Genomic DNA, 23,706 nt, shown 5'->3' with positions numbered 1-23,706 from the left:
CAAAATTATGTTGTTCTGTACTTTCAGTCCTTTGAGGCTTAGCGACAAGGAAAAAATAGGTCTACTTTGGCTTCCCCCCTCCCAAAAGCTCAACAACTTACGCTTGCCCCTGTTAAAAATGCTGAACAACTTCAGGTTCCCCTCCCCAAAATGGTTAGATCACTGCCAGTCCTCCCCCCCCCAGTAGATCGCAGTCTCTTGGGAGTTGGATGTCCCTGCTTTAGAATAAAGATGGGGGGGCCCTCCCGGGCCTTCATGTCTCTGTACCTGCTAACTTAAGTTGATTCTAATTCTTCTCTGAATCTTTGTGTCAGCCATATTTTAGAATTCCCATTTAACATTTTTGCATGTACAGAATGTGCTTTCTTTCTGCAAATTGCCATATTGCAAGAACTCTTCCACATGAACCTAATAATATAGGCAACCTACACAGTTCAGTTTCAGTTTACTGCCATAAACATTCTACATGCTGTTGTCTGCTTTGTACAGGTCTGTTTGTAGTAGAACTTGCTGGCCTTGAGCCACTGGATTATAGTCATTTGTCAGTTTAATGCTGCTTCAGCAAAGTAGATATTGAGTTTGAAAGAACTGCATTGCTAGAGCTGCAGTTTTTTTTTCTGTTCAGTTGAAATGCTTTATATATAACCATTTAACATACCACTCAGGATTAAGGAACTTTGTGTGGAACAATGGTGCTTCATGGCAGGAGAGCTTCTAGCAATTCTAAAACATGGTTATAATTGAGACTAGAAATTCCTGCTTTTCCTGTGCATTATTCACGTTCTTCAAAAGAAGCAGCTTGTGAAAAGTGTGTACTGTGTAGTGGTAGTGAACTTTAGTGTACAGTGTCTAGTAGTAAATGTGCACATTGCTTTGGCTCTGTGGAAGCTTCCAGGGAAGGCTTATTTGTGACTGCAGTTCTCTCTTTGGGAAAGGTGGGACTAATATATAGAAACATTTTTCTGAAGTGACTTCTCTGTGTGTCATAGGCTTACTGTCTGTTTTGTACATTGCACATATTAAATTGTGGGGCATTTTTGCCAAGGTGAAGTCAGAAAGGCCCTTGCAAATGCACATCAGGAACTGTTAGTTCACTGGTGAGACGATAAGAAGCTTATTAGGTCACTCAGTATCTGATTAAGTTGAAGGTGGCCTGTGTTTGATCAAGATAGAACAAGAGTTGAGTGTTGTATTGGAAAAGTTAACATGGCCAGTAGTATTGAGAGTTCTTCAGATGCCATAACTAGATAGTTTGTCATACAGTACCACATGTAGGAGTGTGTTTTTGAAAATAAGTGCAGGAATGTCTTGGACACAACCCACTGGGATTTCTCTTCACACTGTAGCATTTTGTTACATCACACTGCTGTTTTAAATTTGCTAATTTGGCTTGACACTTTTTTTAGCTCATAATTATTTGGTAGAAAGCCTTTATTATGCCCCAGAAACCACTAATCTCTCAACCCTTTCCCTCAATAATTGTCAAATAGGTAAAATGTGTTTTTGACTTGTTGTTCTGGTAGTGGCTGCCACAAACCCTCCTCATCAACCTTGAGAGTTCCCTAGCAGGATTTGCAGGTTTTGGAATGCAGATGCTATCTGGGTATGGAGTAAAGTTTCATTGGACAAGTAGACTACTCCCTGCCTTTTTTTCCACCCTCAAATCATCCTGATTTGATTGTCACACTGAGACAGTAGACACAGCTTTTGATACTATTGCATTATACATGTATTCTGTTTGTGATTGGAAGAGCTACTTTCACACCCTAGATCGGATGGTGATGTGGTAGTCGGGGTGGTAATCCCAGAGTGTCTCTCTCTGTTTGTATGTGACTGATTTAAGTGTCAAATCAAACTTTTCATAATAACTTTTAGGATTTGAAATGTAAATAGTTTAAAAATGTCTTCAGGTGTCCATGCTATCATAGTTTCTCTAGAATTAGACCAAAATTCATAGGTGCATGTTGGAGTGGAAAGGGCTAGTCTGGCTACTGCCTAGCTTCTCATGTTAGTCTCAGCATTCTGGGTTCTGAACAAGAAGACTGGGCTTCTGGAGAGAGAAATTGGCTGGGTATGCATATGTACTTGAATACAGATGTGGTAAATTAGACTGCAGGTGGAAAATAATGTTGCTAAATATTTCCTCATGTAAAAAAACGAAAAGAGAAAAGAAAAGAATCTTCATACTAAATGGAAAACTAGCATGTTGGGAGAAAAGGCTCCAGTTCAGTGCTGTGCTAATTTTGCTACTTGTAGAAAAATAAGGGGTCACTACTAATTGGTACCCTCTTGCATTCTGAAGGGTTTTAGTCAATTTTTCTACTTCAGTAGTCTACCAATTAATTTTCTTGAATGGTCTCATTCAGAATAGGGCATTATTGAAGGTGGCGAAATGAGAAGGGTAGTGTTTAGTTGGGACTGTCAGTGCCAGGGGAAGGTTGTGATGATATACAAGGTAAGCTTGGCTAGAATATGAAATTGCTGCATTAACTTTAGATTAGCTGTGGTTGGTTGGTATATCCTTTGTCTCACAGCTTATTTTCATGGCACCAACTATCATCTCTGAATGAGGTGAAGCACTTGACTGTTGGGGCATCCAGCAAAAAATTAACTCACTGGAATGAGTGTGTTTTAGTTTGTGGTGTGATCACAGTGCTTTGGTCCTGAATAAACAAGTGATTTGCCAGCAGCAGCACCAAGGAGGCAACAACCAAAGCAATATCCAGGGCTAGTCCAAGTTCAGGGTCCAGACTAGCAGAGTTCACAACAAGGTTTAGATGAGAGGCAAGGTCAGAGCACTTCAAGGTCCGGTTTGACACAGGGCACAGAACTGCTACATAGAATGTATCTAGTCCCTTCTCTCCGGAGGTTTCCTTGAGAGGAAAATCTTATGCTTAAGGAGCTTTTACTCCTGAGGAGTCCTTGCCTGCAATCAGACACTTTTCCAGATGGACTAGGCTTCCACCTGGCATTTAAGGCACTGTCTTTCCCTTGGGCTTCAGACTGTTCAGTCTCAGCTTCATCTCAGGGTCCTGGCTTTTTGCTACCGGGTGCAGACTGACCTGGGGCTGGTGTAAGAACAAGGCCTCCTGGGTCTCCTCTGATGAGGGTACATAACACAAGTGTCTGTTGAGTTGGCATTGCATCTCTATTTTGAATCTCTTTTTGAGAAGTTCATGGATACACTTGTCACAGACCTGAGATGATAATGCTTCATTTGACACACTTTCTTGGTGGCTGTAGTATATCAGGCACTTCACATATTGATTTAAGCCTCTGAGAGAAAAATGTGGTGGGAACAAGTTTTATTTGTGTAACAGCATTTTAAGCTGCATGACTGCATTTCATTCTTTGCATGACTTCATCTAAAATGTTTCTAACAAGTTATCATTCAGTATGTTTTTGTGCAAGCAGCTATTTTTACTTTGGTGTGAAATTGTGTCTGTTGAATTGTTTCATTGAAATGAGTGTTACTCCTTGATTAGTGTTGAGAAATCCACTGAAATATGAGAAAGGATTCCAGTATACTTCAGTTGTGGCTTACTTTGAGGTGTTACATAGTTGATATCAAGCAGCTGCTTAGATGGTCCTTAACAGATTAACAAAACTTTAACCAAGTTCCAAAAGCAGTTTTCACTTCAGGGCTATAGCCGAAGCAGAATTGGTATTAGAGGCTGCAGCATCATTGCCATTAAAATTGTCACATTTAGTTTTTGAGCTTTTAAAATCGTAAGAGCAGTATCCCTTGAAGTATTTCCAGTAGCAGAAAGATTTTTGTTTGCACAACAAAACGTCCCCTTCCCCTCCATGCCCCGCCATCTGCTCCAGAGAGTTATGGGAATCCCCAACATAGATTTTTTTGGGGGGAAGCATGATAATAAGTTATGTTGTTCAGCTAAAAGTCCTTTGTAGTAACTAAACTACTTCGCAGGATACTGCCCAAAGCTCCTACTACAGTATATATTGGTGTTTCCAGGACCCTTCATATATGTTCACACCATTAGTGGCATATCTCCATCTGCTTGTTAGAAGCTCCATTTGTAAAATTGCTTGAATGGAATCCCCAGACTGCAGTTTTTCTCCACTGATTGAAAAAGTGAAGATGCTTGAACGCCAGGATGGCACCTGACATCTCTACCATCTGGAGGTGCATGCCTAGGGTTCATTGGATTTGGACTGTTTTTCACATGATAATACCCCACCCTGTATAATTCTGTCAGTTATATTTTATCTACAAAATCAGAATGAATTTCAGGAACCAAAATGCTTTTTCTGTGCAGGAGTAGTCACCAATCAGAAAAAGAGGTGGGAAATAGGCCAGTATCTATATGGTCTGTCCATGGATCAAGTGACTTTTCTTTTTTTAGTTCTCAAAGGTCTTAACCTAGCTCAAGGTTGTCATCTGAACTTATCCACATGTTTAACTGAGAATCAATCACAGTCCATCATTTGAAAAATAAGACTTTAGAGCCGTCTTGCCCCAAAATGGCAACTAGACATTCCGTTTTGGCAACTGCAACCTTCATTTAAGGAGCCATTTGGTGCCTAGCTTATATGTCTTGCATTTCTAACACTAATTACATATGTAACCTTTACAATAGCTGTACACAAGACATGGATGTTTAAGCAAAAGCATAGGCATAATTGGTTTAATCTTTCAAAATTTAAATGCTGGGGCCTTCAGTTAACCAGCTACTTGCAGTTTTAGAAGTTGTGGTTGGATAATTGTCAGCTTCTTGTATAAATTAGAGGTCACACAAATTTCCAATGAAGAGATTTCTCAGGATTCTTTTTGACAAAGGCCATTGAAATTTCCAGCGAACATATGCACAGCCAAGTTGTTGCCATGATCAACTTCAGTTAATCTAATTAAATACAATATGTTTTACTTTTTAGTACATCTTTGGGGAATTCAGCCCCGATGAATTTAATCAGTTCTTTGTGACTCCTCGTTGCTCTGTTGAGGTAAGAACTATTTTAAATTTATTTACCTGTACAGTCATACCTCTTGTTATGTTTGCTTCATGATACTTTTTTTCATGTTGCGTCCTGCGGCAACCCGGAAGTACCAGAAAGGGTTACTTCTGGGTTTCGCCACTCACGCATGCGCAGACGCCCAAAATGACGACATCCACATGCGCAGAAGCGGCGAATCGCGACCCACGCAGACGTGTGTTGCGTTCCTTTCTGGTTGCGAATGGGGCTCCGGAACGGATCCCGTTCTCAACCAGAGGTACCACTGTATGTGTGAAATGTTGAAATCTATTGTATGTTGAAAGCATAGAAGAAAGTTAGTTTAGTATAGATCAGTGAGTACCCTATAATACTGCCACACGGTTTTGCTTCACTTCAAATTTTGAATGTTGTTACAGTTGTCAATAGCATATCAGTCAACCCCCACCCCACCCCATAAATCCAATGTGTTTATTTTATCAGTCAGCCTGGTAAAAGACTGCTGTGTATATCAAATTGTAAGGAAGCAACTGTTAATTAAAGGGCACACTAAATGACTAAACAACAACATGCCAACTTAAATGTCAATAATCATTAAGCGCACAGGAGAATATGTGTAGAAGAGAGGAAGGGTGGTTGGTGGTGGGTTCAGATTGTTCCATTCAGTGTCGACATAAGTTATCTTTGGTGAAATCTTCATTCCCCACCAGCAATGCAACCATTTGTTTTATTTTCTGTACAGCTTCCACCCTACAATGAAACCATTTCATGTGGCCTTAAGTCCACAGGAGAGCTCCATGATGGTAAGAAGCCATTCCTTCTTCACAACTGTTTTCCCAATCCTTTTGAAGTCCAATGTGTTGCAGGTTCGTTTCTTCTGTTCAGCTTTGGGGGTTTGGGTTAGTTTGCTACTTAAATGTACTAACCCAGTTAAACTTATAGCAATCCATATTTTATGGTTTCTTTAGCTAACAGTAAACCCTCACTCCCAACTGATGGCTTTGAAAAAGTTCTTTTAAAAGAATCCAGTGGTTTTGAGGCCTTGTTGGATCAGTGCTGATAGTTGTTGATTATTAGGGACTTGTAAATGTTAAAACTTCAGCACTTCTCAATATTGAAATCTGTTTTTCTTTAAGAAAGAGAATGACTTGGACAGGGCTGGAAAAGTAAGCATGACTGATCACTGATCTGTTGAGACATGAATGTATATTGCCTGTACTGAAAGTTTCATTAGATGAAGTTTCTTCCTGGGCACAATTCAGACTTCGTACTGGTTTTAATCTTTACAGGGTAGTCTTATGTATGTTTACTTGGAAGCAAGTGCTACTGGGTTCAATAGGGGTTACTCCCAGAAGAGTGTAAATGAGAGGGCAGCCTTAAATCCCTAAATGTTTTAGTCCCATATAGACCAGCCCAGTTATTAAGATAATCATTAGTGGCCTAGGTGTCACCATCTGCTAAGGGGGTTTGTTTGGGGATGGTACTTCAACTTGGTACCCATTACAGATAGGTAGCCGTGTTGGTCTGCCATAGTCAAAACAAAAAAAATTTTTTCTTTCCAGTAGCACCTTAAAGACCAACTAAGTTAGTTCTTGGTATGAGCTTTCGTGTGCATGCACACTTCTTCAGATATGGATGCTTTTTGGATGCTGGTATCAGATGTTTACGTTGCTTAGTTGCAGTGACCTTTGAAATTCCTTGTCTTAGAGATGGGACTATGATAGTTTTGCAGAATGTGTTTTTGTTTTTCTTGGTCAAAGTCACAAAATTCTACTCTTAGTGCCAGCCATGTGAAATATAGAGCCTTGAACATCCTATTGTTGAAAATCTTTTGACATTCCAATCTATGCTGACATAGTATTGGAAAAATAATTAAGCTATTTTCATATTTTCAGTCTGCACAATTTATATTTGATTAGGAATGTTTTTAACATTTATGATGAAAAGGAATAACTTGAGGTGAAGACAAGTGATTGCAAACCTATCTTGTATCTGCCCCCACTTCCCAAGAAAAAAAGCACCACTTTAATAGAAGTTTATTTTTCTCTCCTAGGGGAAGAGTATCAGAGAATTGAATTTGGTGTTAATGAGGTTATTGAGGCAGATTCATCTGTGCTGAATAACAATGACTACAGTATTTCAAGTACTCTGAATCCTCAGGCACCGGAATTCATTCTTGGTTGTGCACCTTCCCAGAAGACGCCTAGTGATATACTCAACGAAGCCAACTATAACTCCATAGACTGCCAGTTCACTGATTCTTCTCTCGCTTTGGATAGCAGTTCTAATGCTGAAAATGATAGTTTACCTGGGAGCCTTGGGCAAAGGGAACGCAAAAAGAAGAAGAAAAGACCCCCTGGATATTACAGTTACTTGGAAGATGTTAGTGATGGCATTGTTCCTGCCGAGGCTTTGGTAAATGGGCATGCAAGTTCATCAGGACTTAATAGCATAAGCACAGAGGATGTACACCTTACAGGCGATGCGCCATCGGTCACTCCAAGGACTTGTAACAGCCCTGAAAATTCTGTGGACTTCACTAGCGAAGCCGTGTCTGATGATTCGGTTTCTAGTGCTCTAGATGCTACAAGGACTGCAGGGCAGCCTGAAGTATGCAGTGTTACTAATTTGGAACAGTCTTGTGTCCCCTCTGAAACTGGGAGGGACAGCCCATTAAGGACAGCTGTTGTACAGCCATATGCTGGTACTGATACTACTGAAAACCTTGGTGTTACAAATGGACAAACACTTGAATCCTCTAGTGAGGGCACAGCTGCCAATGGGGTAGACTTGCATCCTGTGGAAAGCACCGACTCAGACCAAACTAAGCCTGAGGATGCTTTGCCTACTACTGAGGCAACCACCCCTGTTTCAGGAGCCGTTTCTGTTAATCAGCCTGCAAAATCATGGGCAAGCCTCTTTCACAATTCCAAACCTTCTGTTTCCATGCCTATGGCTTATGTTGAGACTAAGTATACCCCTCCTGCCACATCTCCTGTGGTCCCTGAGAAACAGGTTGAAGTCAAAGAGGGGCCTGTTCCAGTTTCTGAGGATCCTGTAGCCATAAGGATTGCAGGTATCATTAATGTGCTTCAAGCTTGAGCTACAAAGAGTGTAGGAAGGTTTGAAGGAGTGGAAAGTTTGAGTGAACCTAAATGCCCTAATGCTTTAGTAGCACAATAGTAAGAAAATGATTAACTCTGTGTTAGAGTGACACCTCTTGTTTAGTGTAATGGCTTCTAGCTTTTTGTTAATGTAGTATCTGGTTAAACACACAACTGTGGATTGATGCTTACTTCCTTTTCAATGTACAAGTAACAGTGAACTCTTGATTTGATGTGCACACACACAAAAGGATGAGTTTGTTTAGGCTGGAGCAATTTTGTTCTCTCTTCTAGAGCTAACCTTTCGCTGCTGCTGTGAGAGCCTATGTGTGTGACTCAGTTTGGAAAGTTTTGCCAGCTCAGCACTGAGAGCTTGCTATGTTAGGGGGTCTTTGTTCTTTTTAATAACTCCTTCCACCCAGGACCTCTTTTGGGAGGGCTGAACATTGCTCGTTTATTGCTAGGGAATATTTGAATACAACTACTCGCCTTCACTCATACATTTATCTGTCTCACCACAAATAAAAACACATTTTACTGGCCCATGGCAGCCTTTGAGCCACCAGACTAACACTGACTTTGAATGTATAAGCAGTCTTAACAGTGGCCACTAGGACTTAGCCTGTGATCTGTGCTGTGAGCGCCACATTGCTTTGTAATATCTGATACATAGCCAGAATACGCAAGCACACGTAGCTTGACATTCTGCTCATTGTACACAATGTGAAAGTATTCTTTAAAACTGACAAATACCCTGTAACATCATAACGGGGCACAGAATGGTGCTGAAAGTTGCAGATTCTTCAGAAACGTATAACTGTATCATTTGCGTGCATTCAAAGCACAGGCGACCACTGACATGTGTGCCGTTTTCAACCCCAGAAGGGGGCGGAGTGGGGCTGTGGGGCTACGCGCAGTGCCGTGGAATGGCACACAAATGGGGAGTTGCCTGAAATCAGAGTTGCATCCCCATAAGCAACTAGATTGCATGAAGAGTTAACTTGTGCTGCAGACACAACTTTTTTATATATAATACAGAAAAATAATACTCTTGACTATAGAAAGGCTTGTATAACTTCTTGGTCTTGATATAATTTCTTTATATTCCTTTATTTCTAAATATATATATATATTTCTTTACTAGCAAGCCATTTTCTGCATGTCTAATCCCCCAGAGTGGTAGTTCTTGTCACATTTGATTTAAAGTCTAGGTTTATTAATCTCTTTGACCTAAATTTCAATAGAAACATTCAAAAGTGTAAATGCATGCAACATTGTTGGATGGTGTGCTTATAATGATTTACTTCATACAAGTTGGCAATATGTTCATTTTTAAAAGATCACCAGTGTTTATTTGGTTTGACTTTTTTTAAAAAAACAATCACTAGTGTTTATTTGACTTTTCATTAAATAGTAGTAACCTCATCAGTAGCATTATTCTACCTGGGTTATTAGAACCTTTGGTGGTGGTGGGAACAAGACCTATCTATATATAAGGGCAATAAAAGTGTAATATGTGGCATTAAAAAAATTATAAGCTTGTTGGGGTGGCTCTATTCTATTTAGTCATTGGTGTTTGTATCTGCAAGGAAAAGTATCTTGCAAGAAATAACTTGTTTCTGTAGCAGAGCATTTTATTAAGAGTTCCTGTTGCTAGTGTTGATTACATAAACAGGGTTGTTTGCATGTCAATCAGGATCTAGCTCTTAGAACTTTATGCTGCCATGTAAGCCCAGCCCTGCTTAAGTTCCTAATGCAGATGAGGTCAAGCACTTCAGAACAGGCTTAGAGTAATACTGTCTACTGCTTCATTTTACACCCTGGTCTTCTCTTGTAATGCACTTAATGCTTGTTGCTGTAACAGCAAATGAGATGTTTTTGCACGTCCCTTGATTGTATATGAGATTAGAATTCAAAAATGGATGTTGCAAGAAGCTTTATACAGAGTATAACTAAGCAAGCATTGGAACTATAAGAGTAACTCTTAAGCGGGGAAATCAGAACTGTTGTACAGGTGACACAAGTCATTAGTGGACAACTGATGGTACATGCATGTTGGAGTGGTTCCAGGTGAAGTTTTATACCTGTACTTTGCCTCACCTTGCCTGCAAATCTATGGGAGGATAAATACTGGTAAGCATGATAAGACATAACCAAATGTCTTGCAACAAGAAAACAATGTGTGTAAATTCATTTCATTGGCCACAAGGGGATGCTAAAATACTGCTTGATTTTCCTCCACTACATGTGTAATAGGCAGTATATTTGTTCAGTTGGAAGTGGATTTGCTGACATTTTTGGATGTGTTCTTCATTTAACAGAATTACTGGAAAATGTAAAACTAATACATAAACCAGTATCTTTGCAACCACGAGGGCTGATCAATAAAGGAAACTGGTGTTATATCAACGCTGTATCCTTGCATTGGAAAAATATTACCTGAGTTAATTAACTGCTTGTGTTTCTCATACTGAAAACAAAATAGATCCTGTTATCAGACTTTAAATTTAAAGGTTCAAAATGGGAATGGGGTATATTTCAAGTGAGCAGTATCATTATGGCTGCTGAATGGCTTCCTTTTGCCATACAGTATTTTAAGTTCATTTTTGTTCTCCTCTCTTTTCGCACAAAGACGTGGGTGTGTTAAATGCTGTCTTTATTAACTGACTCCTTAATGCAGTTCTATAGACACTGCAAGCTTTGGTTGCTTGCCCTCCTATGTATCACCTAATGAAGTCCATTCCAATGTATTCGAAATCACAACGGCCGTGTACTTCAACACCAATGATAGATAGTTTGTAAGTAAATTGCAAGACAATCACAATGTTTGAATTAGAATTGTAAGTTGGTAGACATTCTTATCTTCTTTTTAAAAATAATACTAATTAAAGGTTGGAAACATTCAATGATACTAGGTATTTGGTAGCTTAATTGTCCCTTCACAGAGCAGTACAAGGATAATATTTGGAGCAAACCTAAATTAATATCTAATTGCCATATTGTTTGATTTTCAAATTATGCTGCCATAGTTACAACTCCCTCTCTTCCCCATTCTGTGATTTGGGAATATTTCAATTTATCAAAGTTAAAATACATACCCATTTCTAAACCAAAGCCCTGATCTTTGGTGAATCTCTCATTCAGTGGCTGGGTTTGGACTACCTTTCCTGATTTCATAAATTAGATCCTGGTTCACTATCCTAGTTAAACCAGACTTCTCCAGTTAGGTATAACGGGGAGCTTTGGTTTAAACTAAAGCTAGCACATGAAGGGAAGCAAGGGCCAAGGATGGAGCATGTGGCCCCCATTTGCATTCCCAGCTTCATAAACTGTGGGAAAGATTGTCCGAACCTAGCCAGTGGATTGCATTCAGAAACAGTTCAACATTGCCATTGTGAATTGGGGCTCCATCTCCTTCAGCTAACGTGAGTCAACTTTCCCCATCGTGGCTCTCCCTCCAGACGTTTTGGATTATAACTACCACCAGATGGGAGTTGTGTGGAAAACATCTGGATGGTGCCAGGTTGAGAAACGCCACTCCAAGTAGTGTGTATGCTTAGTTCACCTACCACATGGAACAAAAACTTGTCCATCTCAGCGCTAGAGATAAAAATATTGAACTAGTTGCTTTTAGTGCATCAGCTGAGGAAGAGGACCGGTAAAATAAATGTATGTTGACACTCAAATGAGATGAAAAGAGGTAAATTACCCATTTTTATCTTGAAACAAACAAGTTAATAATTTTATCTTATGTGAGCCTTTCCAGTATTAGACTTGATCAGATGTTTGTGGCTAGTTGTATCTAGTAACATTTGTTGTCTCTGTAGCTGACACCGATTTCCTTTTGTTCTACTTCAGTGTCCGCCTAATGAATGAGTTTACAAATATGCCAGTCCCGCCTAAGGCAAAACAAGGTGGGTAGAAAATAATCACCTGCTAACTGTCTGGTGACATATTGGTAGAGTGGAGGAGTTCAATGCTGTCTTTGTATGATACAGCTGAGGTTCTTACATTTCTGCAGTACAAATTGGCTTTCACCAAGAGGCTTGTGTAATGTCAGGTAAAAAGAACCTTTCTGTTTAAAAGGCACACAACATTTTTGCAGCATCTTTTTTTCAGCTCTTAGGACCTTACATAAAATATGATCTTGTTTCAGAAAGAGAGTGTTCCTTCTGTACTCTTAAGATTGATTTGTTTTTAAGGGGGCAACAAACCTCTTGCATCAGTTTTGGAGGTGTTGGGAAACTGGCTGTATTCAGACACAATCCTTAGGTTTGATGTATCAGCACAAATAAATTGTATTTCATGGTTGCATGAAGTCAATTGCTGTCATTCTCTCCATGCTGATCCAGTGCCTCAGTTTCTTTTGTATAGCTCTCTTAATCTTTGCATCACTGACCTGTAGGTTTTTTATCTAAATTCAGTTCTCGGTAATTTGATGGTGTAAGTAGCTACCTATGAGAACTTTAGTAGTTGCCTTGCCTGCTTTTCAGTGTTGTGTGATTGTGGTTAAGCCACAGACAAACCTCCACAGCATAGTGTTGCTAAAAGAACAGGGGCAGTGATTACTTCATTATTTGTTGAAAATGTAGCATTGAATCTGTCCCTCCTTGTACTTGAAATTCTGGCCTTTTGTAACAGTTAAGTTGTTGATCTTTGTCAAATTGCTCTGTCTTTCCCCTTTTTGTTTTGGCAGCTTTAGGTGATAAAATTGCAAGAGACATCAGGCCTGGAGCTGCCTTTGAACCTACATACATTTATAGATTGCTGACAGTTATCAAGTCAAGTCTGTCGGAAAAGGTGAGATTAGATCTTTTGAGCTGTTTCTTACCCTGTATTATGTAAGCAGCTGTAGAAAAATAGTGTTTGGAGTTCCATTTTATTACGGCCCTAATAGGTTTAATTTCATTCTTCAGCAGTGGTGGCTTATCCTTGGTTGCATCTGGAACACCCAAATAGTGCCAGACATGCTAAGGGAGCCAGAGTTAAAAGAATAGTAGGCTTGTTTAAAAAAATGAGTTATATGTGTTGGGTGTCAATATAAAATGTGAGATAATGATAACTTGTGGTAAGAATACTGAAGGTGTGGTACCAGCTTCCTCTTCAAACCTTGAGGCCTAAAGAATTAGTCTTCACATGCAGTTCTAGTATTTATATGCTGTGTTTACATTCAAATGCAGACATATTGTATGGATGTTTCCATAACTCTGGAATCAAGAGTACAAAGGAGACCCAAGGATATAACACAAAATTTGTAGTTAAGGTTTTATCCAAAGCTAGGAATAACAAACCCAATGTTTCCTTCATTCAGCTTCCAAATGTGCCAGAATAAATGCTTCATTGATGAGTGGTACTTTTTATCAAAATCAGTTGCATTCAGACATCTTGTCATTTGAAGTGAGAGCTATTGAAAGGAAGTTCCTTGGACTGATGAAAAACCATGTCAGAGTACTTTTTTCTATGCATAAGTTCTTGCACCAAATTCTCAAACTTTAAACTCTCCCGAGTTTTAAAAAGCAGTTTGGAGTACAGTGGGGAGTAGTACTGCTTTGGAAACTTAATTTAACTTCAGTGCACTGAGTAATGTACTTGTGCCTTTGGATCACTCCCAAGAACCTAAATAGGAAAGTGTTGGAGAATGAGTGGCTATACTAAAACACCTTTTTCTTCAGGGCAGACAAGAAGATGCTGAAGAGTATCTGGGATTTATTCTAAATGGCCTACATGAGGAAATGCTGATTCTGAAGAAGTTGCTATCTCCTCACAGTGAAAGTAAGTTTTTTTAAAATGCTAATTAATATGTATATTTATATATAGCATATTTGTATATGAACTGTGTGCAGACATAATGCTTATTTATGGTTTGTTTTCTTCAACTATGCCATGAAGTATGTAAACATAGTTAATGATTTGACCTTAAGCCATTTTGTGAATCAGTAGTTTGAAGTAGGTTTGCAAACCATGGTTTACATTAACTGTAATTAACCATTACATCTGCATTGCAAACCAAAGCTAAAACAGTTTTCTCACTTCTCCAGCCACTGTCCAAAGTTGCCAAGTGGTTCTCACTGATGTCTCCCTACTTTCCCTTCCTCTCCCCCAATCTTTGAGTTAGACAGTAGTTTCTCTCTGAGACTTCTGGGTTAAAGAAACAAACTATGGTGTGCCCTAAACATTCTTAAGTCTTATGCCTGCACTGTGCTATAGTTTTATGTTTTGAAAGAATGGAGGTAGAACTACTCATGTAACTGCAATAGTTGCCTGAGCAGGTAGAGCAATGATACTTGCTTTTAATGATAAAGTTTGCATAAAGCAGTGTTTCCTTCTAGACAGAAATTATCTACTCTTGAGTATCACTTACCATATAATAATATATATATATCCAGGAACAGAAAACATACATTTCCTCCTCCCTCCAGAACTTGCCGTTTCCAATGGTCCGGAGACCCAGCCTGTAAATGAAGAGGAAGAACAGGAGGAGCAAGGCGAAGGAAGTGAGGATGAATGGGAGCAGGTTGGACCACGCAACAAATCCTCTGTCACTCGGCAAGCAGATTTTGTCCAGACACCAATTACAGATATATTTGGTGGTCACATAAGGTACAATAAATTGTAATTAGTGTTAATAGAATGTCAGGATCATGTTTATGGGTGAGGGGAAATAGACAAAATCAGTGTATGCCACCATAAGTACAGTTGAACCTCTACTTACCACCACCTCTTCTTACGGTCATTCCAAGTCACAACCGCGGCAAACCCGGAAGTAACCAGCGGGTTTGCTGCTGTTTGCGCATGTGCAGAAGCGGCCATCACCGTTCGCACATGCGCAGAAGCATGCCGTCTCCGCCGGTGCACAACGGCGCCTCTCCCAGCACCCCTTTTCGGCCACCAGACGGACCTCCAGAACGGATTATGGTTGCAATAGAGGTTCCACTGTAGAAGCTTTGTGTTCATAAATATAAAATATGTTGTGCATTAAGGTACACTCCAAAAGTTGATATAGAGAGATTCCTACAAGCTGGTGCTGCCCCAAAGAACGTACCTTCATTTCCATTCCTTGGTGACAGGAACTCGGAAGAGCCAGCCCTATATATTTCTGAGACAACTTCTTTGTATGTTTAATCTGGAAACAATTATTAATGGCGAGCACATCGTCCTTTGTTGACATCCAAAGGAAGCAAGATGAAACTGAGGGATTCCTGTTTTCTTCTTTTTGCTGAATGGGAGAACCACAAATCTCTAATCCCACATGTGTAGTCTGCTTTCTGCCACGCCTGTCCTACTCACTATACAAAGTAGGTCACCGCAGAAACAAGATCCCACGTTAGGATGTTGGAAAGCTTTCTCTTGTGAGGCCAGCAGCGGAGATAGGAATGGTCTAATAGTAGTCTACCAAACATAAGCTCTAGAAATAGTTGTATTTTCCATCCCACACAAAAATGTAGATTAGTACTTCCTCCCCCATCGTGTTTTTGGCTCTTCATTGCCTTCATGAGTACCTTGTTTCTTGCAAAGAAATAATAAGAATGCATTAAAATCCAAATCTGCATATATCTGAACTTTTCGTGCCAAAATGTACTTATAATTATTATGCTTCACTCATGTATGTGCCTTTGTGTGGACTTTGCCCTTAAGAGCAGTAGTTGAAAAGTGCTGTGCTGTGGTGGATTTTTAGTATAGAAAAAAGAACTAAAAATTGTGGCAGGGGACACGAGAGAGGTTTATAAATTACGTTTGGTCTCAAGAAAGTAATTAATTGGCAGTAGATTTAGAGTGGTTAGAATGAAGTACTTCATCCAGGTTCCAGAATTCATTGGCACAAGATGTGGCGATGGCCACTAGTTTAATGGCTTTAGAGGAGTATTACACAAGTTCATGGAGAAAATACCTGTCAATGACTCCTATAGTCAGGATCGCTTTGTTGAATTTTGGTGTTCACTAAACACCCGTTTCTGGTAGGACGTGGAGCGCAGCCCCCCACCCCAGTGAATTCAATGACCAGGCAGAATTACTTTGAATTGGGCTTGAAAATTAAAAACTCAGCACATAATAGCATGGATGTAATATGCTCCAATAAATGTGGCTGCAGCCCTCTGCAATAGCTGTAGTTTCTGAACATGTTTCAGAGGCAACTCCACAAATTCAGGTGTATTTTTTTATTTTCAGAAAAAAAACTGCATGGTAGCAATTTCAGAAAGTCAAGATAATTTTCATCATTGCATTATTGCTGGTATTGCTAGTACATGCTTATGTTTTGTTTTTAAAAGAACTGAAAGAAAACATTTAGAAGTTGTGGATGCACTAATAGAGATAAGACAGCCAGAGGGAGAGATTGATAGCGATTTTCCATTCTTCTGTTAGTCCATAATGTATAAGCTAGAAAAACTTGGTTGCTGTGGTGGATGTTGATGTGTTGGTCAGTCTTGATAGTTTCAGGGTGGATATAGTGAAAATATATATTGATGGAAAAGAGTTATAAGGTTGTATGTAGTTAATGTTCTTTTTGTTTAAGAAATTAATGAAACTACTTCATCTTTCTAAGACAGTATTGTGATGGTGATTCTTCATTGCTCTTACTTGATAAGCTAGCTTAGTTAATAAAGTTATTTCCCAAATTATTTTAGCCAGTATATTAAGGTGAATGGTTTGTTTGTTTTCTGTAATCAAGCCATGTAGATCTTTGCACAGGTCAGAAGAATTCTGAGTAGCTATTGGTCATTATTCCAGACTTCTGATTTAAATTCCCAGGATAAAGGGAAACTATAATCGTTGAATATCTATAGCTGGTATAAATTTGTAGCTGGATATACCCTCACTTAAACAAATAAAATTTTGAGGCCAGTCTTTATTCCTGGTGGGCAGCAGTTTAAAGAAAGAATGAGAGTGTGCCATGCTCCTGGACACTTCACCAAACATTGCAGTTTTATTGGTGTTTTTGTGTGTTGTGGAAAAATACCGCTGCAAAATGCTAACCTGAAATATTATCTGGATTAAGTGTGGTCTCATTCTGACTTGAAGAAGTCTCTGAATAAACAGCATGTTAGTTCTTCATGAGAAAGGTATCCCAAATGTTGCTCTCATGTAATGGGTGGGGCAAGTTGTCTCTTACAAACATCAACCTTGCCATTATGAGGGCTTCACATCGTCCAAGAAAGACCTTATTCTTTCCTTAAAATAAAGATGCTACTGTATAAAGAGGTGAGTGGGTGCCAGTATTAAAGAGAACCTGGGGTTATGTGTGAACCAAAGTAACAATTTTATTTAGCTTTTCACATTCAGTATTCATGAATAAGCTTAAGCAAGTTGAATACAATTGTTTTAAGAATCTGGATGTGTTGGTATCTTTCAGTGGGCTGTAAATTTGAAAAATAATTGGACATGAGAAAGGAAGTCCTGTATGTGGCTATTTCCCATTCAATCCTAATAATGCTTTTAAAGAAGAGGAGGAGAAAGGAAAGTATTGTGCTTAAGCTAGGAGGATGGGTCAGTAACTGAAAGAAGTACTATTCTTTCCTCCCCATCCCTTGCAGGGGATGCATCTTTAAACTGTATTTCATTTCTGCATAAAACCTGACATATTCAATTTCTGGATACTGAATCTGGTCATTACTATGTTTTTATATCTGTCAAAATCTGGCAGGACTTTGTAACACAAGAGCCTCATTTTAAGCCTGCCTACTGAGTTTGGCCATGAGACATTTTTATATGGGTTTCAGGAAGATATATGTGAAGGTATGTGTTGGCAGTCTCGCCATCAGTCATTCCAGAATTAATTTTTGAACAGTTTTCACAAGTGCAACTTCTAACTCGTTTCTTTAGATCTGTGGTTTACCAACAAAGTTCGAAGGAGTCTGCCACTCTGCAGCCATTTTTTACTCTGCAGTTGGATATCCAGTCTGATAAGATACGCACAGTTCAAGATGCTCTGGAAAGCTTGGTGGCAAGAGAGTCTGTTCAGGGTTATACCACAAAAACCAAGCAGGAGGTAAGTTATTTAATGACTGGGTACACTTTTGAAGTCAAACATTACCGTTAATCATTATGTGGGTGTTTAATATTGTCTGTGTTGACTGACAGCAATTCTCAAAGATTTCAGGAAGAAGTCCTAAATCCTGTTACCTGACATCCTTTCAACTGGTAATGCTAGGTACTGGACCTGGGCCCCTGTGCTGTCAAGACACATTCTGTCCCATTGAGCACATTCATAAGTGCAAAATGTGTTATGCATCCATAAAGCCTAGAGTCTCACATCTGTGGCTGATTGAACACAGCCGTATCGGGACAAACTAATGGGGCAGTAGAAGAGAACCAGGAACCAGACAATAACTCCAGTCTACTTTGTGCTTCTTCCCTTTTATATGTTAGCTGGGTTGTTTGTGACTGGTCTTGTTTGTGTAGCATAAGTATTGCTATGCTGCTTCATTTTAAAAGCTGATTCAGTGAACTGCTTTTTGCAACCAAAGTGATTCCCCCCCAGTCTGTTCCTAATGAGAGTCTTGTGGAATTTAGTGCTCTAGAATGACCTAGTGCTTAGCTCATTTATGTAATTAATTTGCATACTTTCTCAATTTATCTTGCATTCCAAAGAACCCCAAGCAATGTACAAAACAGAAATAAAAGAGACTATGAATAATTGAATATAAACCTGTGAATTTTGGAACAATGCAATGTAATTTTAGCAGTGACCATGCCAAGATTACTTTTCTGGGAAGGCCTGTTGGAATTAAAATGTCTTCAGTAGATGCTGAAATCACAAATATTATTGTATTAAAATGGTTTCTTTTACATTTTTTTGTGATGTCAAGCCATGCAGATGAGTAAAAATGCAGTGCTTTTGTCCTGATTTTTTCAATAGTTAATAGAACGATGTGCCTAGTTGTATTTTTCCACTGCTGTGCTCTCGTCGTCAGATGATGCTTTGATAGAATCAGAGATGGGTTATTTAACTAGCCTTAATGTAGGAAGCACACACCATCTTTGTAAACAGAGTGGTTCTCTACAAGATAGAAAAGAGTGGGCTTCACCACAGTGCTTAGGCATTGGGAGGAGAGGGCAACAACCTGAAAAAAGGGTGAGAAGCATGTTGCCCTGAAATTATGTGTAGGCAAACGCAGCCCGTCTGGATTTTATGTCTGACATGATGTGTGGGAGTGAAAGTGGCAGAACATCTCTTTGGTTGTCTGAGAGACCTCCTTGTATGGGAGGAAAACTTGCAGTGCAAACTTCTCAGGGCTTGCCACACGAATTTTGTTTGGCCAGCCACTCACTTCTTGGTTTTGGTACATATATGGTTTTAGTCTCCTCTTTACTTGACAACCCAAATGTTCAATTATGGCTTCTAGAAGAAATGGGTGTTCACTTGAGGTGCTAGTCTGGTCTGGTTTATATTTTAGTGTCTAGTCTGGGAAGAGTGCAAACATCTCGTATTGCATTTTAAAAAAATAGTTTTCTCTAACATATTTATGAACAAAATCTCCTTTTGCACTTTGCACCAGTCATTAACAAAAGCTGATTAAATATGTGATCATTAGCTCATAGGAGTAGTGTGCAGAACTGGAGTCGAAGAGCTGAACTGAAAATAAATTTTGAACCAAAATTTGTCCACCAAGTGCTTTCTGCAGTGAAAGCCTTCATGCCTATGAAAGTAGATATATATAGGCAGGTGACTTTAAATGTTGTACATAGCCAGAAACATTATTCTGCCCTCCTTGGGGTGGAAATCCCTCATCTGTTAGTCTGGCAGTGCCTAAAAATGGAAGGAAGAGGTGTTTGTGTGTGTATTGAACTGATTTCAGTAATTTCCACTTCTGATTCTGAGGAAATAAGCAGAGATTTGAGGTCCAACTAAAATTCTGCTTTCACCATGCTAGGTGGAGATCAGTCGAAGAGTGACACTTGAAGAACTCCCACCAGTCCTTGTCCTACACCTCAAACGATTTGTCTATGAGAAAACTGGGGGGTGCCAGAAGCTCATAAAAAATATTGAATATCCTGTTGACCTGGAAATAAGTAAAGGTAAATCTTCTGAACAAAGCATCTGGGTTTTTTGTTTGTTTGTTTTACAGAAAGAGATTATTGTCGTTTATGCTTTTGGGGTGGCGGGCAGGCCTGTTTAGGGATTTCAAGATCAGTGTATATCTTCAGGACTGGTTAAGCAGCCCAGATTGAGCTGAGTTTAATGCCAAATATCATCTCCAGGGTCGTTTTCAGTATATTTCTTTATCTTAAAAAGCTTGCTGTACATTAGTTCCACAGTCTTCATGAATCAGCACATGACTATTTCTTCCTCAGAATTTAATCACCAAAATCTTGCAGCACTTGGGTGGACTTCAGTGTAGTGCTAAGGTTCCATCAACTTAAGAATTCTTGCTTGTGCAATTGAATGTTTTGCTCCCTCAGTCTGTTCAGGATGTTTCCCCAGCCCCCTGGGACAGATTTGGGGAGGATGTGGGGCACATGGAGCTGGAGGGGTGGCATCCTGTTAGGCAAGCAGAAATCCTTGTGCTGACAGGACATGGTACCAGAACACTGCTGTTTCTCTCAAACTGATGCTATTTTAACAATTTTGCTATCTTTTTCTCTCATTCCAAGGTTTGGAATGCTGTGATTTAACTCCTTGAAATAACAATCTCTGAAGTTACTTAATCTCACATCCTAATGTATAAACATTTCTTTTTAAAAAATAAAATAAAGACCTAAAAATAAAGATCTTTGCACCAATGTACTATAAAACTTACTGCTTGCCATTTACTCTTGTGTGCCATACCCAAATCTTGGCCAGATATCCGACAAAAGGAAGCCCTCATATTGGCAAAGATCAGTGAGAAGCTTATATCTCCTCAGGGAGGATGGCAATACATCCTGAGCCGTCGCAGTGGAATAGAAGAGCTATTGTTGACAGGCTCAGCTTTCAGTAGTTCTTTTGTTCCTTGCAGTGGGTGCATGCTCTTTGGTTCGTTAAATGTGGGTAAAAGAGAGGCGGAAGTAATCTGATAATACTAAAGACAGTAATTCACTTGAAATTCTGTTCGCTTTTTCAGAGCTGCTGTCTCCGGGGGTCAAAAGTAAGATATTTAAAGGCCAAAGAACCTACCGGCTCTTTGCAGGTATGTGCTCATTTATCTCAAATGTAATTAATTTTGTCACAAGGGCTCTTGCTGTTTTAAAATATTGGCAGTCCTCTCAGATCAAGCGTATGCACTGCTAAAATTAATTCTTTTTTAAAAAGTTCCCTGTTGTGTGCCTTAATCCAAGAATAATCTTCTTCATCAAAGATGATATTCTGCAACCACTCCATATTATTCAAATTAAGAAAGTTATTCAGTGTTACTCCACATTACAGTGGTACCTCAGGTTAAGTACTTAATTCGTTCTGGAGGTCCGTTCTTAACCTGAAACTGTTCTTAACCTGAAGCACCACTTTAGCTAATGGGGCCTCCCTCCGCTGGCGCGCCGCCAGAGCACGATTTCTGTTCTCATCCTGAAGCAAAGTTCTTAGTATATGTGCTGCCGAAGCGAGCACGTGAAGCAAAGTTCTTAACCTGAGGTACTATTTCTGGGTTAGCGGAGTCTGTAACCTGAAGCATATATAACTTGAAGTGTATGTAACCCAAGGTACCACTGTACTTAGACCTGTCAGTTGATGGCAGCCAAATGTGCTGTGGAATTTAGTACTTGAGTCAGTACTGACTGTGATTGCGACTGTGGATTGAGAGATAGTCGCTCACAAAGTATTGAAATTGTGCAGGGAAGTAACCTGCTGCTTTCAGAAAGCTTGCATTTAGTTGTTGGTTGTTTTGCTGCACAATTTTAGTGATTGCAGAAGTTCAGCAAACAAACCAATCTCTCCTAAGCAGTCTAAACTAAAAGAGTCAGAGTTTTATCTCTCTCCCATTTTTAATATTCTCCAAAATTACTGAATGAATTTCAGGTGACTCCCCTGTTTTCTCAAGCCCTCTGGCAAGTAAGTTTGGGAGAGAGATGGAATTTTCTAACGCTTGAGGTTTGAAGAGCATAAAAAAAAATCAGTATCTCCCATTATTTCTGACGTTTTGTGCCAGCCCAATTGAGGGCACTCCTTGCTTCTTCCTTAAGCCCCTTTCTCATGCCCAAGGGTTCTGGTCTTTGTGTGGCAAGGTGTAATCATCTGGCTAATAAAGCAAACTGATATTTGTGGAACTCCATCCCTCCACATAAGTTGACAAACATTTGGACAAGCCAGTATCCATTGAAACTTGTTAATGTTGCTTCCTTCCCTGTTGTCTTATTAGTTGTTTGGTTTTGGTTTTTTGACAGTTGTCTACCATCACGGAAACAGTGCAACTGGTGGACATTACACTACAGACGTCTTCCAGATTGGTCTCAATGGCTGGTTGCGCATAGATGACCAGGCTGTCAAAGTGATTAATCAGTACCAGGTGGTGAAGCCGTCTGCTGAGCGCACAGCCTACCTCCTGTACTACCGCCGAGTTGACCTGCTTTGAAAACTCCCCGTTTTTCTGCTGTGTTTGCCAGATTACCTGCTTTCTAGAACGCCAACTCTCTCTAACCCTTATTTCTCTTCCTCCCCTCAATGAATTCTTTTCCTTCTCTCTTCCTTCCCCTTGCAACTATGGGATAGAGTGAAAGAGAAGACTACCTTTTTGAGGTTTGTGAACAGCCTAGTTGGTGTTGGCTTATTGACTTTGCTGAATGAAGTCATTAGGGTTTGAAAGACTCAGTCTCACGAATCACACACAAAGTATTTCTTCTTTTTTTGCGCTAATGCTGAATCCTAAGAGATTATTAAAACAGGGGATTTGCAACTGATTCCCACTTTCTAATTGCATAGTAGAAGCAGCCCTGCACCAGCAACAGAACTTGTAGATTTCTGTGAAAATGTTTTATCTTTACTTAAATAAAAAAACTTTAAAAAAAATCCTCTCTAATTCTCCCCCACTAGTTTTTTGATAAATGGTAAAAATGAGCCAGTGTCTATCAAGGAAAAAATGGTCCTCCTTTAAAAGAAAATACTCTACAAAAAAGTATAATATACTGAGTTGCCGGTTCCTGATAGGGAAAAATACACATTTTAATAATTGTGCGATGAGAAACTGCTTAAGTACACATTGCAGATCAAAATACTTTTGAGTTAAAATGTTAGTCTATATAGATGGGTGATTGTAACTTTATTGCTATTAAGAGATTTCAAAACTGCATTTATGCTTCTGTGTACATGGGATTTTAAAACAAAAAATGGGCAAAATAATGAAAGTTGATATTTTTTTCAGTCTGCTTTGTTTAATTTTGCTGTCCGCTCTCCTATAATGTTGAGTTCCTAAGTGTACACAGTCTAGTGATATCTAGGAGTATAAAGTTGTCGCCCATCAATAAAAAAAAGTCACAAAGTTGATTTAAAGCTCTGAGAGTGTTCTTTGACCACGGGGCTCAGCTGAAAGCAACAGAGACATTCAAATGAACAGGAAAAGCTGCGAAGCCAAGTCTCCTGGTGGGGTGCCAAAGACAAAACTGAGAAATACCAGTTTTGTACTTCCTGACCGGCTTCACTTTCATCTCCAATCAAATGGCTTTAAAAGGACATTAGACAAATCAATTTGGTGTAGTTCTGTCAATGGCTATTAGACCCAGTAAACTAAATGGATGTTCAAAA

At 39.4% G+C, this 23,706-nt stretch overlaps 1 protein-coding gene across 2 annotated transcripts in view; it reads left to right on the top strand.

The window, feature by feature from the left end:
• USP10 (ubiquitin specific peptidase 10) overlaps positions 1-23,448 on the top strand; it is a 33,021-nt gene extending 9,573 nt beyond the window's left edge. The window contains exons 2-14 of one of the 2 annotated variants that reach the window (XM_053400086.1): positions 4,897-4,965; positions 5,696-5,819; positions 7,007-8,029; positions 10,379-10,470; positions 10,746-10,855; positions 11,916-11,971; positions 12,754-12,857; positions 13,730-13,829; positions 14,477-14,657; positions 17,877-18,042; positions 19,928-20,072; positions 21,098-21,163; positions 22,353-23,448. In XM_053400086.1, the coding sequence (XP_053256061.1) occupies positions 4,897-4,965; positions 5,696-5,819; positions 7,007-8,029; positions 10,379-10,470; positions 10,746-10,855; positions 11,916-11,971; positions 12,754-12,857; positions 13,730-13,829; positions 14,477-14,657; positions 17,877-18,042; positions 19,928-20,072; positions 21,098-21,163; positions 22,353-22,540 (2,424 nt within the window). In that variant the 3' untranslated portion in view covers positions 22,541-23,448. The remainder of the gene's footprint in view (positions 1-4,896; positions 4,966-5,695; positions 5,820-7,006; positions 8,030-10,378; positions 10,471-10,745; positions 10,856-11,915; positions 11,972-12,753; positions 12,858-13,729; positions 13,830-14,476; positions 14,658-17,876; positions 18,043-19,927; positions 20,073-21,097; positions 21,164-22,352) is intronic. The other variant, XM_053400087.1, reaches the window with a different exon arrangement.
• The last annotated feature ends 258 nt before the right edge of the window (positions 23,449-23,706 follow it).

The sequence above is a fragment of the Podarcis raffonei genome, chromosome 8 (assembly GCF_027172205.1).
Source record: "Podarcis raffonei isolate rPodRaf1 chromosome 8, rPodRaf1.pri, whole genome shotgun sequence".
NCBI classification, from domain to species: domain Eukaryota; kingdom Metazoa; phylum Chordata; class Lepidosauria; order Squamata; family Lacertidae; genus Podarcis; species Podarcis raffonei.
The sequence above is the reverse complement of the archived record's forward strand: the minus strand, read 5'-3'. Positions and strand labels throughout refer to the sequence as shown.